The sequence below is a fragment of the Crotalus tigris genome, unplaced genomic scaffold (assembly GCF_016545835.1).
Source record: "Crotalus tigris isolate CLP2741 ecotype Arizona unplaced genomic scaffold, ASM1654583v1 scf7180000018954.1357295, whole genome shotgun sequence".
Lineage (NCBI taxonomy): Eukaryota > Metazoa > Chordata > Lepidosauria > Squamata > Viperidae > Crotalus > Crotalus tigris.
Window position 1 is genome coordinate 680,416 of NW_024097293.1, and position 15,645 is coordinate 696,060.

Here is a 15,645-nt window from a genome sequence, read left to right on the forward strand (position 1 = left end):
TATAATATATGTATGTGGAAAATGTTTCTACTTCTCAAAAGTAATAAATTACATTCAAGCAGTTGCTTTTATGTAGAAGAAAGTAGGGGTCTAGAAAAGCTGACTTAATATAGCCTTCTTCAGTGCTTTTTTTCTAAAAAAAAGAAAGAAAAGGTGCCACCTTGCCTATCCTACAAGGTTCCATCCCAAAAAAATGCCGGAACTCTGTTCTGGGCATTCTGTGAGAAAAAAAAGCCCTGGCTTTCTTACTGGTAGCCCAAAAGTTATGAATTTTCCTTCAAATTGATTGATGCAGCCTGTTCTATTGAAAGGGTAGCACTTGCTTAATTCCCTTTTTTAAGCTCGTGAACAGACATTTTCTAAACCTGTACAGATAGTCTTTGACTTACGACCACAATAGAGTCCAAAATTTCTGTTGCTAAGCAAGAGATTTGATAAATGAGTTTTCCCCATTTTACAACCTTTCTTGCTACGCTTGTTAAATGAATCATTGCAAATGTAAAATTAGTAACACTAACTGTTATGTCCCGAGCCTTTGCAAACGGCTCGGGCGTTTGCAGGCAGTCCCGGGCAGGTGCCAAGCTGCCCGGGACCAGACAGGCTGTCGCCAGCGCCGTGCGCATGCGCGGGTGCTGGCGCGGGAAAAGTAACCCATTTACCCGGGAGTTGCCTATATAAGAGGCTGCGAGGCGTTTGGGCGAGGCTGAAGCCATCTTCCTGTAAGCTGAACGCTGAATAAAAGAAACTGAGAACTCCAGCTGCTTCTCGTGTCTGTTTTCCCGCCACGGACTCAACACTAACTTTAGTGGTTTCCTCCTTGACTCTTCTTGTTAGAAGGGGATCACATGACCCTGGCACACTGCTCAAGGGTAATTCTAGTTCCAAACACATCTCTAAAAAGAGGCCACGGCTTTGCTGGATATCAGTTTTTCTGTCACTTAAGTCATCTAGTCTGGTAGCACCTTTTCCAACCAGTTTTATTAAAAGGCTATAGGCAATTGTGAGCTTAACTCACTTCATTGGATGCACAGAGCATCCTGGGAAATTAAAATGCTCTGACATCACTTATGCTTGTCTATTATGTCTTATGTCTATTAATTATTTTTCACAAAGTTTGTCTGTTTATCCTACGTAGAACCCACAATGTTATTGTTAGCAATTAATGGGATATATTATACTAGAAGAAATACATGTGGAGACAGTTTTAACCTTGTGTTTATTTGTTGAAGTCTATGATGGTCCTGTTGACGTAGTTGTAAAAGTGGATGACAAAGTAAAATCAGACTCTGCAATAAACTCAGATATCAGTTTCCTTCTGATTTTTGCCATCATAGTCTAACATAAACATTTTTTACAATATCAAGTCTTTGTTTCATATGGAAATAAAGAGATATGGTACTGATCTGGGTTGTTTTGATTGTTGTAACTATTGGAAAGCAACTGGATGTGCACAGACTTGTTTACATAATTGCAATGTTTGCAGAGAACTTATGACTGATTAGTACATTATCTAAGCCAATAATTGAGCACAGACTCAGTCGATCTTTTCCTGATTAGCAACAAGTGCCTCTCTCCACTGCTCAGATTCACACCAAACATGTAAACTTCATTTTTCCTCCATAAAACAGGGAAAAATAAACTGCTGGCTTTTGTGAATTTATCATCTGTAATCTCCAGAATACCATATTTTAATCTCTTTTCCCAGGCATGAAGTGTAACCTTCATATTGATATCCCAAGAGATGGGAGGTAGGAAGAATCAGACTTCTCCAGAAGTTTCATGTGACCACTCCCATGAAACTGAACTTGCAACTCATTCAGTGCTGTGACCCAGTGACCTGTTCAGTGGAAAACTCATATGGGGCATTGAGACAATCAAGGATTTAACTCCTAAGGTCTGTATCTGACCACTGGCAGGGAGGGGAAGATCTGTTTCATCTTTGGAAGTAGCCCATAACTTTGTTTTCCCAAAGTCCAATTCATGTTCAAATATAAATTTTATTAACATACCTGGGGCCACCGGGACACAGTATCCTTTTTCATTCCTCACAACCTCATTCTGGTCAACATCATATTGAATTATTTCAAATTTTGTCAGTTTCTGAAGCAGAACAGACAGAAATTGATAAGAGCCATAAGGCAGAAATTCTAAGCAACTCCAGCAGCTTGTAGGTTACAAAGAACCCTAAAACTCTGACCAGACGTCTAAATCAAGGTTTCCATTTTTTAAGATACTGCTCTCTTTGCAGGATTAGCAACCTGGTGCTCTTCAAGTGTTTTGAGCCAGTCCTACCCACTCTTGCCATAACCATACTGATATTGATGTTGCATGATAGGTATTACGTGTTCAAATATATATATTTGAACAAGTGGCATCTGTATCCAGTTTGTAAGCAGAATAACAATTAAATTGAGGGATCTAATAGAGGATGTGGGTTATCAAGGATCCGCAAGACATCCATTTTACCACACTATTCCCCCCCACACAAATGTATTGGTTGACCAGATGATGTCACTACTATCATTCTAGTACATAGTCCAATTTGTATATCATCTTCCACCATAATCTTTCCCTGCTACAGAAAATAGGAGGGGGGTGTTGTTCCTTAGAAATTTGCCCAACTCTCTGATTACTTGAAAATGCAAATATTTCTCATCTCACTCATCACTATAATATTAGTGATAATCTTTTATGAAATTTTTAGAGACATGATAACTTTCTCCCTCTCTACGTTTTTCAGGATTCTGTATGTTCTCATATGATGTCTTTCCTTCAAAGATATTATAGACTCAAATGCACATTTAGTTGATTTCTCTTTCTTCCATGCCAGATTTTTTTTAAAAAAAATAATGTAAAATTCTTACCAAAAAAATTCTCCATAGAATTAATTGAAAGAAATATACTTTCAATCATATCGTAGGTATGACAAACCTCATATGGACTTCAAGAAATCTAAATAGGGTCCTTTCTAACAAGAAGGAATTGGCTAATAGTTTTAAAGCGCTGGAGACTCTGAGTGCAAATGACCCATTATTAAAGTTCCCGTTTTTAATATACATTTAAAAAAACCAGTTAAATGCATGTCATGGATTTTAGAAAGGCCAATTTTAACAATGAGAGAGAGAAAGAGAGAGAGAGAGTTTTTTAATTAACATTGGAAATCAACTGGATAACTTTGGACAGTCACTGTCCCTCAGGCCTAGGAGAAAGGCAATGACAAACTACTTGTAAAAAACTTGGAACTGCAAAGGTCCCAGGTTCTAGTAAGGATTCTAGTAATCATCAAGCAGTGATCTAACATCAATATCTAGAAAGTTGTTAGAGCAGATGATAAAACAGGGCTTTTGTAAGTATCTTGAAGACAATGTCAGGATTGCTAGGAATCAATATGATATTGTCCAGAATAGATCAGATGGAACAACTATTGTCTCTTTCTTTGACAAAGCAACTACCTTAGCAGGTAAATAACAGAACAGAACAACATTTGGAAGCGGCCTTGAAGGACTTCTAGTCCAATCTTTGGCTCAAACAGGAAACTGTATACTATTTCAGATAAATAGTTGTCCTATCTCTTTTTCAAAAGAAATAGAGAGAATGTTGGGGTTTTTTTTAACCTCAGTTTCAGCAAAGAAATCGATTACTTAACTTCAGAGATTCAGCATTAATAGCTGTAGGGAAAGAGCAGAAAGCAGAGATGTCCTGCAGATTCTATTTTAGGCCAATATTAATCAATCTTTTTATTAATGATTGGAATAACAAAACTGATGACCTGCTTATCAAATTTGCTGATGACAAAAAATTGGAAGATATAACCAAAGTCCAGAATGATAGATGAGACCTATCCAGAGTCTAATCTGGACAGGTTGAAAGACTGTGGGGAGAGGAACAAGTTGTCCTTCAACAGGGAAACATTTTTTAAAGAGCAAAATGCAAAATTCATAGCTTGGAAGCATTACTCCAGAAAAAGATTTGGTTGTGATCATTAACAATAAGCTGTACATCACCTAGCTATGTAAGAGAGCTGCTATATTAGCTAATACTTTTGGGGCAGAAGAAGCAATGTATCAAAGATGTGTGAAATCTCTCCTTGCCTTAGAGAAGGCTGGGCTTTATTACATAACAGAACAACAATATTTGTTCAGTTCATGGATTTTAAAAAACTAATCCCTTCCTCGGGCTTCTTCCAAATGGGGATGTCACTCCATTAAAGGAACAAGGTGTCCCTCTCCATTCTCTTTTCCTTGGGGTGGGTATAATTGTGCTAGGTCCCAGTTCTCCTATCACATTTGCCCCAAATAATGTAACTAAAACAAGTAGAAGCAAAGATCTGCCATGAAGGGAATGCAGAATAGGATATCAACATTGATGAATCTCTAATATTATTTCAAAGCCCTCAAGCTATTAATCACAAGATGTTTGATTTTCATCTTTCTTTGTCATGTTCATTATCTATTTATCTGAAATAATAATATTGTGTCCTTTACAGGATTGTTATAGTCTTTATGGAGGACCTGTAACACATTTCAGTGTAAACAAATGGTAAATACTATTACAAGGTATAATATATTATTCCAGTGATTTAGTTGTGCTCCAAATGTCCTCGGCTTCAGTCCTGGAAACTGATGCATTGCTGCACAAACAGTCCTAGGGATCTTTGGAATTTGAACTATTGCAAAATCACTATCATTTACAGAGGCTAAACTAACATGTTAACATTTTATTAACTAAAGAGTCCCTCTTAAAGGGAGATCGGTGGTTTATTTATATGACGAGAGAGAGAGAGAGAGAGAGAGAGAGAGAGAGAGAGAGAGAGAGAGAGAGAGAGAGAGAGGCTGCTAAAAATCTGAGATGAGTGGAAAAAGAGAAATGTTCAAACAGAAGGAAGGAGCACATATTTATTTTAGTTATATTTAGTTGCATATAAATATGACAGCCTTTAGTTTCTGATAATGCTCAACAATATTATCTCATCATTTAGTCAGATGGCCCTATACTGGGAATCTGCAGTATATGCCATTTCGTACAACACTTTGTCTATTTAAAACTAAGAGCTTCTTTTAGCATTCATGTACATAGATCCATGTTTCTCAACCTTGGCAGCTTTAAGATAGTGGACTTCACCTCTCAGAATTCCCCAACTAGTGCACCTATCTTAAAGCTGCCAAGGTTGAGAAACACTGATATAGATATTGAAAAGATGGGTTTGACTGCTAAATAATTTTTTTAATTTAAGGCCAGACTTCTAACCTCAGAAAAGTAATAAAGCACTTCTCTGGACAAGACAATTCCTAACAAACCCAAACAAACTTGAATTATAAGAATCAAAGTTCAAGCAATAATACAAAATTGAAGGTGCTACAATGGTAACTGGAATTGTGTTTTCATCCATCAGCTTCCCAAATCCTCATCAAAACAACATCCCAGTTTAATTTTACAACATCCCAGTTTAATTTTATTACCTTATAGAGGAAGTTAATCCTTCCTACAGCTCCAACTTTCCCAACATAGTTAATAAGGCCAAGATTGCCTTCTGTAGCTCCATAGAATTCATAAACCTTAAGGCATCCAAATCGGAACAGAAATTCTTTCCAGACCTCTCTCTTCATGCCATTGCCTATGGCCACTTTCACTCTATGATCACGATCATTGTCCTTCTGCAAAGTGAGTTAGCAAGAAAATCTTTATAATGTTTAATAACATTTATTCATATACAGTTTCTTGATCACCTATGCTAAATAAGAGTCAAAAGATTTGTTCTGTTTCAGGAAAAGAGGCATCGAGATGAAGCAACGAGTTCCAACAGTTCTCCTTTATTGCAAACACCAACAGAACAGATTTTAAAATAGTGCGGACCCCTTTTATAGCCCCCCTGCACAATACCTTGCTGGCCAATCATTGCAATAGATCTTTTCCCGCCATGTGTGCGCGCGCAAGGCTGGGAACAGCCTTTCTTGTCCCGAGCATCCACATGGTCTGCCCGGGCCAATTGCTGCAGCCTGCCGGCCCAGGACATAACACCCCTCCCCCCCTTGGCTGAAATAATAAGGCACACTTATTATTTTAAATACTCCAACACTCCATTACATTGCTTACATTGCATCTATATATACACAACACTACAGTCTTGCTACCGCCATGCTTCCCACTCCCCTTGAGCTGCATTACTTAACCCAGACTACTAGGCCTGCCCATGACTGACAAGGACCGTACATAGTCTTGTAAGTATTTGGCCCGCCCCGATCTTCTCATGGCCGGTGAGTGATCCTGGCCTGCCAGCTCACCTGGCAGGCTAGGCAGACCAGGACTTTGTTGCCCCAAAGCCCCAGGGGACTCATCCAGCTGGGTCTGCTAAATCCAAGCCAGGATTCCTTGGGGGGTGGAATTCCCCAAGTCCAGAGGTGGGGTGGAATTCCCCAAGTCCACAATGGACTCCTCTTGGGAGCACTGTCTCTCGAGCCCTAGACGAGCAGCTGGAGTGGCCTGAGTGCCAGAGGCCAGACTGCCTCCATGGCAAACCCTCTTTCTGCGGACTCCCTGTTTGGAGCAATAGCTGAAGCCTGGGGATGTTGGAGAGACCATGGTCCACAATCGTAATTGTGGTCCTCCTCCCCCCCGAGAGCCGAGCTAGGAGCAGAAGAGTTGCTGGGAAGTCTCCAGCGCAGTTGGTCAATGTGACGTCGGATTACACGACCATCATCCAAGACCACTTCGTATGACAGTGGCCCAGAGACCTTGCATATCATTGCTGTGATCCAGAGATGCCCTGGTCTATAGTTCCTTGCCCAGACCGGATCTCCCACTTGTAGTCTCCTAGGTGCCCACGGCTGTGACACCTGTGAAGCCACCCAGTCTGGGTGCAATCTGTCCAGTTTCATGATGAGGCGGCGATCCCAATGGAGTTCAGCTGGCTCTTTCCAGTAGCTGTGCAAGGTGTGGTGCGGTGGCAAAGAAGAAAGTCCGCTAACCTGTGATGCCAGATCCCGTGAGTGATCCTCTTTAAGGCATCCTTGGTTGTGCGCACCATTCATTCAGCCTGGCTGTTGGAAGCTGGATGGAACGGTGCAGATGTGGCATGCCAGATCATGTTGGCCTGGAGGAATGCCTTGAATTCAAATGACATGAATTGGAGCCCGTAGTCGGAGACAAGGACATCTGAAGTCCATGTGCGGCGAAGATCCCTCTCAGCACTTGGATGGTCCTAGCAGTGGTAGTGGAGGAGACAGGCATGACTTCTAGCCACTTGGAATGGCTATCCACGAGAATGAAGAAGAATTGCCCCTGAAAGGGCCCAGCGTAGTCAATATGGACCCTCGACCATGGGGTATGAGTCTCCTCCCACCTATGAACTGGGCCTTGGGCATCTCCAGCCTTGACTGTTGACAAACAGTGCACCCGTGGACCTGGGCCTCAATGTCTTTGTCGGGCCCAAGCTACCAAAGATGGCTGCACGCTAACGCCTTCATCCGGACTATTTCCGGATGTCCCTCATGCAGAGACTGCAGGACTCTAGTCCTCAATGAGATTGGGATTACTGCCCGGCTACCCCATAAGACACACCCCTTGAAGGTGGAAATCTCATGCTTCCTCTGCCAGAAGCTTTGGAATTCTGAGCCTGGACATGTGTCAGGCCATCCAGACAACACCCAGGTCAGCACGCGTGTTAACGTGTGATCAGTGGCTGTTTCTGCAGCCACGTCTCTAGCACTGAGGGGAGATTCAGGCAAGTCCTGAATAGACAGGTTGCGGTTGGCAGGTGCTGAATCTGCCTCTATCTGCTGTAATGGCAACCTGCTGAGACCATCTGCATGACCCATTTCTTTGCCTGGCTTATGAACCAGTGTATGGTCATATGCAGACAGGAAGATAGACAGCATTTGTGGGGATATTATGTGTGGGGTTTGTTTGTTCATTGTGAACAACCCCAGCAGTGGCTTATGGTCTGTAAAGACCGTGAAGTGGCGGCCATATATGAAGTCATGGAACTTCTTTATGCCAGCCACTATGGCAAAGGCTTCCCTATCTATATGTGCATAATTGCGTTCAGCTAATGATAGGGTTCTAGAGTAGTATGCTATTGGGATTTGCGTTCCATCAGCCTTCAAGTGACTTAACACAGCCCCAATCCCATAAGGGGACACATCACAGGTGATGCACACTGGCAAGTTCTCATTGAAGTGCACGAGGACCACATTTGAAAAGAGCAAGGCCTTGACCTCCTTGAAGCTCTTTTCATGAGTGTCAGCTTTCCTAGCGGATGCAGCAGAAAAAGGAAAACACAAGAACACCTTCGTCCAACAAATTCCAGTTTACTTGAGGTAAAGCGATGTCGTTCACACAGACCTTAGCAATCAAGTTCTATGCTTTACAAAGTTTGCGTTGGGAGCAACTGCCTTCCAGCTCTGCTTAAATACAACTCTAGTAATCACTACCCCACCCTTCACCAATTACTACCCCACTCTTCACCAATTAATTCTCAGCCACAAACCCGTTACACCCCTGCCTGACAAACTACAACCCCACCCTCTCGTCTCCCAACCAGCACCCGGCAGCAATCAGAGAAACCTCAACCACCCTTGAGGCTTCTCTGGGATGCCCTTGACTGTTAATCAGAATTGCTGGCTACCGCCCATCAGCTGTGCACCAGCTTGCCACTCATCAGCTGTTCGGCGGCTCGTCCTTCTTCTGTGCAGGCGCAGCAGCGTATCTACGCATGCGTGGCATCTAATGGTATCCGGGATTGTCCCTTTGCTGCTCCAGCATTCATAACAGTCACCGGAGGATCTGTGGCTCACTCTTTCTTCCAAAAGGGTGAGCTGCTTAGATCCTTTGCTGGTTCTCCTTCTTCGTCACCAAGCTGTCCCCCCCTTCTTGTGTGTCGAGCCCGGGAGGGCTTGACAATGTGCTTGTGTCCACTACCAAGAGACCTGTTTGTCCAAGAACTGGTGTAACGGTTTAGCCACTGCAGCCTTGTGAGGAAGGAATGAGTGGTAAAAATTTAGCAGTCCCAGAAAGTCCTGAAGTTCGCTCTTGGATTTGGGACTTGGGACCTGCTGAATTGCTTGCAGCTTAAATTCAACAGGGTGGATGCCCTGAGCATCAATGCGGAATCCTAGAAACTTCATGGAGGTAACCCCGATCTTGCACTTGTCTTGCTTAAGCTTCAGCCCTGCTTGACGGAAACTTAGCAAAACGGCTCTCAGCCTTTCAGCTAAATTGTCAGCTGAGTCCCCAGCAATGAGGACATTGTCAAAGTACGGGCAAATGCCAGGGATATTTTGGAGCATCCGCTCCATTACACTCTGGAAGATGCCAGGGGCCACGTTTACTCCAAATTGCAATCTTTTTACCTTGAATGCTCCCCTTTGAGTCACTATAGTTTGGGCCTCAGCCGTTTTCTCATCAACTGGCAATTGTTGATAGGCCTGAGCCAGGTCAAGCTTAGCAAAGATCTGGCCCCCCTTGAGGGAGGCTAGAATGTGACTGACCACTGGTACGGGGTACACATGCTGATGCAGCGCTTTGTTAAGCATGCACTTGTAGTCCGCACAGATTCGGACTTCACCATTGGCCTTCAGTAGTGTAACTATGGGCGTTTCCCATGGACTACTGTCCACAGGCTCTAAGATACCCTGCTGAATCAGTTTATCCAGTTCTGCATCTATTTTACCCTTTAAGGCAAAGGGCACCCTGTGTGGCTTGATTCTAATGGGGGCTATGGCTGGGTCTAGTCTCAGAGAAATAGGAGGGCCTTTGTAGGAGCCAAGTTCTGGACTAAACACAGCTGCAAACTCCTTGCAGACCCCAGCCAGGCCTGTTGTTTGCACGCTGTGTATTCCAGTCACCTGAATTCCCAGGGCCTCAAACCAGTCGAGTCCAATGAGACTCGTACGGTCTCCCCCAACCACAACTACATCCAGTAGCCCCTCAAAATTCCTACGCTGCACCTTGAGCGTGGCCTCCCCCCCTCACGTTGACTCTGGAATTTTGGAAATCTGTGAGGATGAGGTTTGATGGCCTGAGTTTAACCCGTAGGCCACTTCTGCTGCAGATCTTGTTAAAGGTGTCTAGGGCAGTGGTTCTCAACCTTTTTAATGCTGCAACCCCCAACTGGTCGTAAGTCGAGGACTACTCAACCAGTCGTAAGTCGAGGACTACTCAACTGGTACAGCACCATTTGCAGAATGGGACTTTTGGCGGGCTCAGCAGGGCAGAGACAGCCTGGACAATTCCTATTGGCTTTTGAAAGCCAATAGAATTAGACTCTATTCAAGAGAGTCTATTCTATTGGCTTTCAAAAGCCAATAGAATAAAAGGGAGTAGCACAGCTAAGGAAAAGGGGAAAAAATGGTGGACTGCGTTGTTTGGCGACCCCCATGAAATGGTTGTTCGACCCCAAATGGGGTCCCAACCCACAGGTTGAGAACCACTGATCTAGGGAGATGATCAATAGAGCGGACCCAGTGTCCAGCTCCATTGACAAGGGGACCCCTTGCAACTTCACGTTGATGTGAAGCTTCTTCCTAAGTGGCCTGTGGACCTCCATTCTAAAAAACACTCCTACGTGAGGTGCAGAAGCCCACCCTGTTCTGGCTGGAGACCCTGAGGCAATTCTTCTGGGTAACATTCCTTCTGGCGACCCAAACAGACGGAGGCAATGTGGCCTTGCCTTCCACAGGCCCTGCAGATGGAGGAGCGAAAATGGCAGTCTGCGCGGCGATGGCGGCCTCCACACTCGATGCACCAAGGGGATGATGCTGGCTGGGCCTTCCCTCCTTGAGGCCTTCTCCCTGGAGTCTGATGCAGCCGGTCCACTTCCACTTCTGGATCCTGTTCGGATTCTTCGTGAGCAACCTCTTGATGGGACGGTGGCTGGAACTTGAGGGGGCTTGGCGAGCCGCAAGGCCTTCACAGTTCCACCTGCTGCTTCTTTGGCTGAAACTTCCCTCAGGGCATCTTGGAACGTGAGGCCTTCCTTCGCGAAGAGCTTCTGCTGCAACTCTCGGCTTCGCAGGCCACAGACCAGCTGATCTCGCAGTCTCTCCTCCAAGTCTTTGAATTCACAGGGCTTAGCTGCTTGCCATAAGGCCGCAACAAACTCTGCTGCAGACTCACCAGACCTCTGGTCCCTCTGCTCGAATGCGTGTCACCAGGCAATCACTGACAGCTTGGGTTTGAAATCCTCTTGAAGCATCCTCTTCAATTCTGTGTAGGTGATTGATTCCAGTGGTGCTAGAGCGACCAGATTCTCCGCAATCTCGAAGGTCTCTTGCCCACATGCACACAGCAGCATGGCAGCTTTGAGGTCATCTTCACGAATTTGATTCACCCGGAGATAGTTCTCCACCCGGGCCACGTACGAGCTCCAGCGTTCTGGGTGAGCTGTGTCAAATTCTGAAAGCCGGCCTATCTTTGCCATCGTTTCAGCCCAGGAACTTCGTCCACGCCTCTTGCTGCAAGGATTGAGAAGGGGGCCCCTTTTCTGAGCTCACATCCAGCGTTCTGTGCTGGCAGGCTGAGTCGATCTCCAGGCGCCACATTTCTCCGAGCTGCAAGCCCCCCTGTGGTGAGTCAGCTTGGCTTCTTAATCTGTTTGCCTTGCAGGCATCCCACCTTCGTCACCAATGTTCTGTTTCAGGAAAAGAGGCATCGAGACGGAGAAACAAGTTCCAACAGTTCTCCTTTATTGCAAACACCAACAGAACAGATTTTAAAATGGTGTGGCCCCCTTTTATAGCCTCCCTGCACAATACCTTACTGGACAATCATTGCAACTGATCTTTGCCCACTGTGCGTGTGCACGCAAGACTGGGTGTAGCCTTTCTTGTCCCGGGCATCCACATGGTCTGCTCGGGCCAATCGCTGCAGCCTGTGCCTGCCGGCCCAGGACATAATAAAATTATTTTTAATTTCTAAAATATCTTGGCTAGATTGCTACATTACAGTAGGTAAGGATGCATAGGAAAAATATGTACAATACCCAGTGACTTTGATGGTGTACTTTTGCAACATGCACATTGCACACCCTAATTCTAAATTGATAGGAATGGTTGCAATGATCTTTGTTGCATATACATCAAGACTGGAAAATCTTTTGCTTGCAGTCTGAATGCAACCTATGAGAAATTCTGTGCCTTCTATTTGGTTCTCACCAAGCTCCAATCATTCTTTAAGACTCATTTTTCTTCCCCCCACATTTTTTTTGTCTGAACTAAAAGAAAATTCAAATTGTCCTCAACTTACAACTAATTATTTAGTGACAATTTGAAGTTACAACAGATTCCCCCAAAGCTACTTATGACCTGTCCCCTTAGTCATATGACTAAATTTTGAGCACTCAGCAATCAGCTCATATTTAAGGCTGTTTGCAGCACTCCATAGTTACATGATCACAATTTACAATAGTTTTGCCAGAAATTAGTGTTTACTTCCAGTTTCTTACAAAAACTGCCCCAAAGCAAATAATGGGCTTGTTTAACGATTGCAATGTTCACTTAATGACCACAGCATTTGTTTAGCAACCAACCACAATGGAAAAGGTCATAAAATCAAGTCCAGTCATATGGTGATCCACTTGACAACCATCATGACTTACATCACAATTTGAGCACTACTTCTAGCTCTTTCATACCAGCAGCTGACAGCAAAGAAGAAATTTTCTTAAGCAAAGTTGTAAATATACTCCATTAAGCTCATAGCTGCATAAGTTCTCCTCCCCTTCTGAGGGCTAACCCCTATCCCAGAATGCTAAACCCACCCCTCAAAAATGCAGGTGTAAAGTACAATGTTATTTTAAAATAAAGTCCATTGTGATCAAGGGAGAAATGCCAAAGTCTCAAGGTAGCTTTGAGGGTATTTTTGAACAAAGATGCTATTGGAGACTGAGTTATTGTTCCCTCAAAACAAACCACAGAGACAATAGGGCTTCAAAATAAATTCCTGTTGACTAATTTCCAAGTGTAAGATTAGAAAAGGCAGGGTTTTCAGGAATGTATGAATGCAGAAGTTAATGTGTACATGGAGTATTTATGTATGCATAATGAAGAGATATACCCAAGATACAAGGAAAATAGCAGAATTATTCATATTTATTCTTTGCAACCTTCATCTCCCTTCCCCTAATTCATTCATTCATTCATTCATGTATTTATATGCCTTTTTTGATTACCTTTGGTGCATTACATAAATAGCGCATTGTTTCTCCCACATATTGGATTACAGAAACCTGATATCGCCTGCAGTCATTCCAGAAATTTGAAACAGAAAACTTCGGCCCTAAAACACATGTAGCTCCTTGTGGAAAAAAAACAACAAAGAGGGTTGTATAAGGACAGATGCCATAGTATAGCAAAACACAGAAAAAATATGTTCCAATTAAATGGAAGATTGTTTTCAGCAGAAAACCAGTGTTGAATGAAGAGGTCTAACAGCTTTTTTTCTTCTTCCAAATAAAATGTGGTCACTAAAGAATACAGTACTTTGGAAAAATCAAAACATATGTTTTTGTCTATTGATTGCTTTGAACAAATGACTCATTGTATTTTTCTTGAAGGCATATTTTTTGACATATTTAAATTTTCTCCCTTTCTTTCTCTATTTTCTCCAAATGCTGGGATTAGATATGTGGTTTGCAGATTCTGGGAATTTGTTGTCCCAATACTTCTGGAAGAAACCATATTGGGGTAGTCTGGATTGTCAATGGCATCCTTCCTTTTTTATATTGTTTTTGACCATTTTTTCCTATTTGGAGTATATTTGTTTATTAATTCCATATTTAGTTATATCAAATGATATGCACTAAGAATTTTACACTGATAGTAGACTTTGGAATAAATCATATTTCTTTCTTTTCCATGATCCATGTTTAGACCAGGGCTTTTCAACCGGTGGTACGCATACCACCAGTTTTGAAAAGATGGGGGGGAAGGCACCAGGGAAAGAGTTAGAAGAGAAAAGACTTTTGTCAGATAAGTGGTGAGAGGAAAGGCTTTGGGGGAGATGTGTGTGAGAAAAAGAGGAAATGTTTTGGGGTGAAATGTGTTTATGAGAGGGAGGCTTTTGCAAGCGAAGGGTGAGAGAGAGAAAGCACAAGGGGCTTTTGAGAAGGAAGGCTGAGGGAGAGAGAGCACAAGGGGCTTTTCCAAGCAAAGGTTGAGGGAAGCAAAGGCTGAGAACGTGCATGGGGCTTCCAGTTCCGGATCGGACTTCCGATTCTGGATCACGGCACTTGCAGCTGTGTCAAGAGACTGCTCTCTTCGCCAGCTGATTCTCTGCTGCCGGTAGACCCTTAACCGGGTCGAAAAGCCGCCCTGTAGGGACGGCTACCATTGAGAAGGTCCTCGTCATCTGTGGGAGAGTGGCAGCTTCTTCCACGGCCCGAGATTGCTCCTTTGGGCCGACGGTGGAAAGACCAGCCAGTAAAATGGCCGTTCACCTTGCCACTGTAACCAGAAGTCAGAAGAACATCTAAGCACAGGAACCACTGTGGCTGAGCCGGGTGAGACTTTTTTCTTTCTCTCTCTTGGTTCTCCTTTTTTTGTGCCTGTAAAAAGCACCTTTGAAATTATTTCCCTGTTCTGAGAAAGTGGCATTGGTGAGTGTGGGAAAAAGAAGCTTATGGATTGAATTAAGTTAAAGTGACTTTTTTTTCTATATTTTTTTTTATCCACTTTGGGGTCTTGGAAAATTTTTTTAATATTGAATATTGAATCTACTATTGGACTTTGTCTACATCTGAAGAATTTTCCTTTTCTCTGTGTTTTCTGATCTTATTAATGATATTTCTGGTGTCCGGGAGGAGATTTTATATTTTACTGAGGATACTTTGTGGAAAAAGTTAAAATTGCACTGTCTGTTTTTCTGATGGTGAGACTGGCTTTGACCTTCAAATTATCATAAAAAGGAAAGGACAAAGAAATTCAACAGCTGTATTTATGGGGGTGGATACTGATTAAATGTTCTTTGAACACAGCCTCTACTGAAGATACAGATTGTTTCTAATTATTTTTGAAATGGAGAAGCCCAATGTTCAACTTGACTATAAACTCATACTGGAAAAACTTTAGGAAGCTACTGACCAAATATGTTTCCAAATAAAAGAGTGTACTATGGCAATAAAAAACAGAATTTTGCTTTGAATTCACAAATTGACCCCCAGACTACATCTGAGCATTTTATAGACCAAAAAATAACAGAAGCAGAATCAACGAAGATTAAAGAAGATTCTACTTTACTTTATATGCATGCTGATGAGATCTCCAAGGAACTAAAAAGGACTGTAACTAAATCACTTACAACTTTAAAATCAACAGAAATGAACAGACAAGCTCAACTAAATGAGAATTATGGCAGCTTGGATAAGCAACTATTAACTACAAAGTTGGACATAACTGATCCTGTTATTCAGCAGTTTCAAATGTGGAGACTTGACTCTTTAAAACAACAAGGGATTATTTACAAAGGAGCTAGGTCTTTAAAAGAGAAAAGGAGACGCTTTTGTTTGACTCAAAGGATACTACAAGGCATAAAAAGTGACTTGTTCATTGATACAGAGGCATTGTTATGGAAACCTGTCTGGCATAAAAAGAAAACTAGAATAAGATTTAAGAGTGTGACTTAAGGCTCTATATAACGGATTTAAAAGGCTTA

At 42.8% G+C, this 15,645-nt stretch overlaps 1 protein-coding gene across 3 annotated transcripts in view; it reads right to left on the reverse strand.

Annotated features, from left to right (window-relative positions):
• Positions 1-15,645, reverse strand: part of LOC120314557 (very long-chain acyl-CoA synthetase-like) — a 30,931-nt gene that overhangs the window by 8,223 nt on the left and 7,063 nt on the right. For all 3 annotated transcript variants that reach the window (XM_039357794.1, XM_039357793.1, XM_039357792.1), the window contains 3 exons: positions 13,166-13,290; positions 5,460-5,654; positions 2,010-2,100 (listed from right to left, as the gene is read on the reverse strand). In XM_039357794.1, coding sequence (XP_039213728.1) covers positions 2,010-2,100; positions 5,460-5,654; positions 13,166-13,290 — 411 coding nt within the window. The remainder of the gene's footprint in view (positions 1-2,009; positions 2,101-5,459; positions 5,655-13,165; positions 13,291-15,645) is intronic.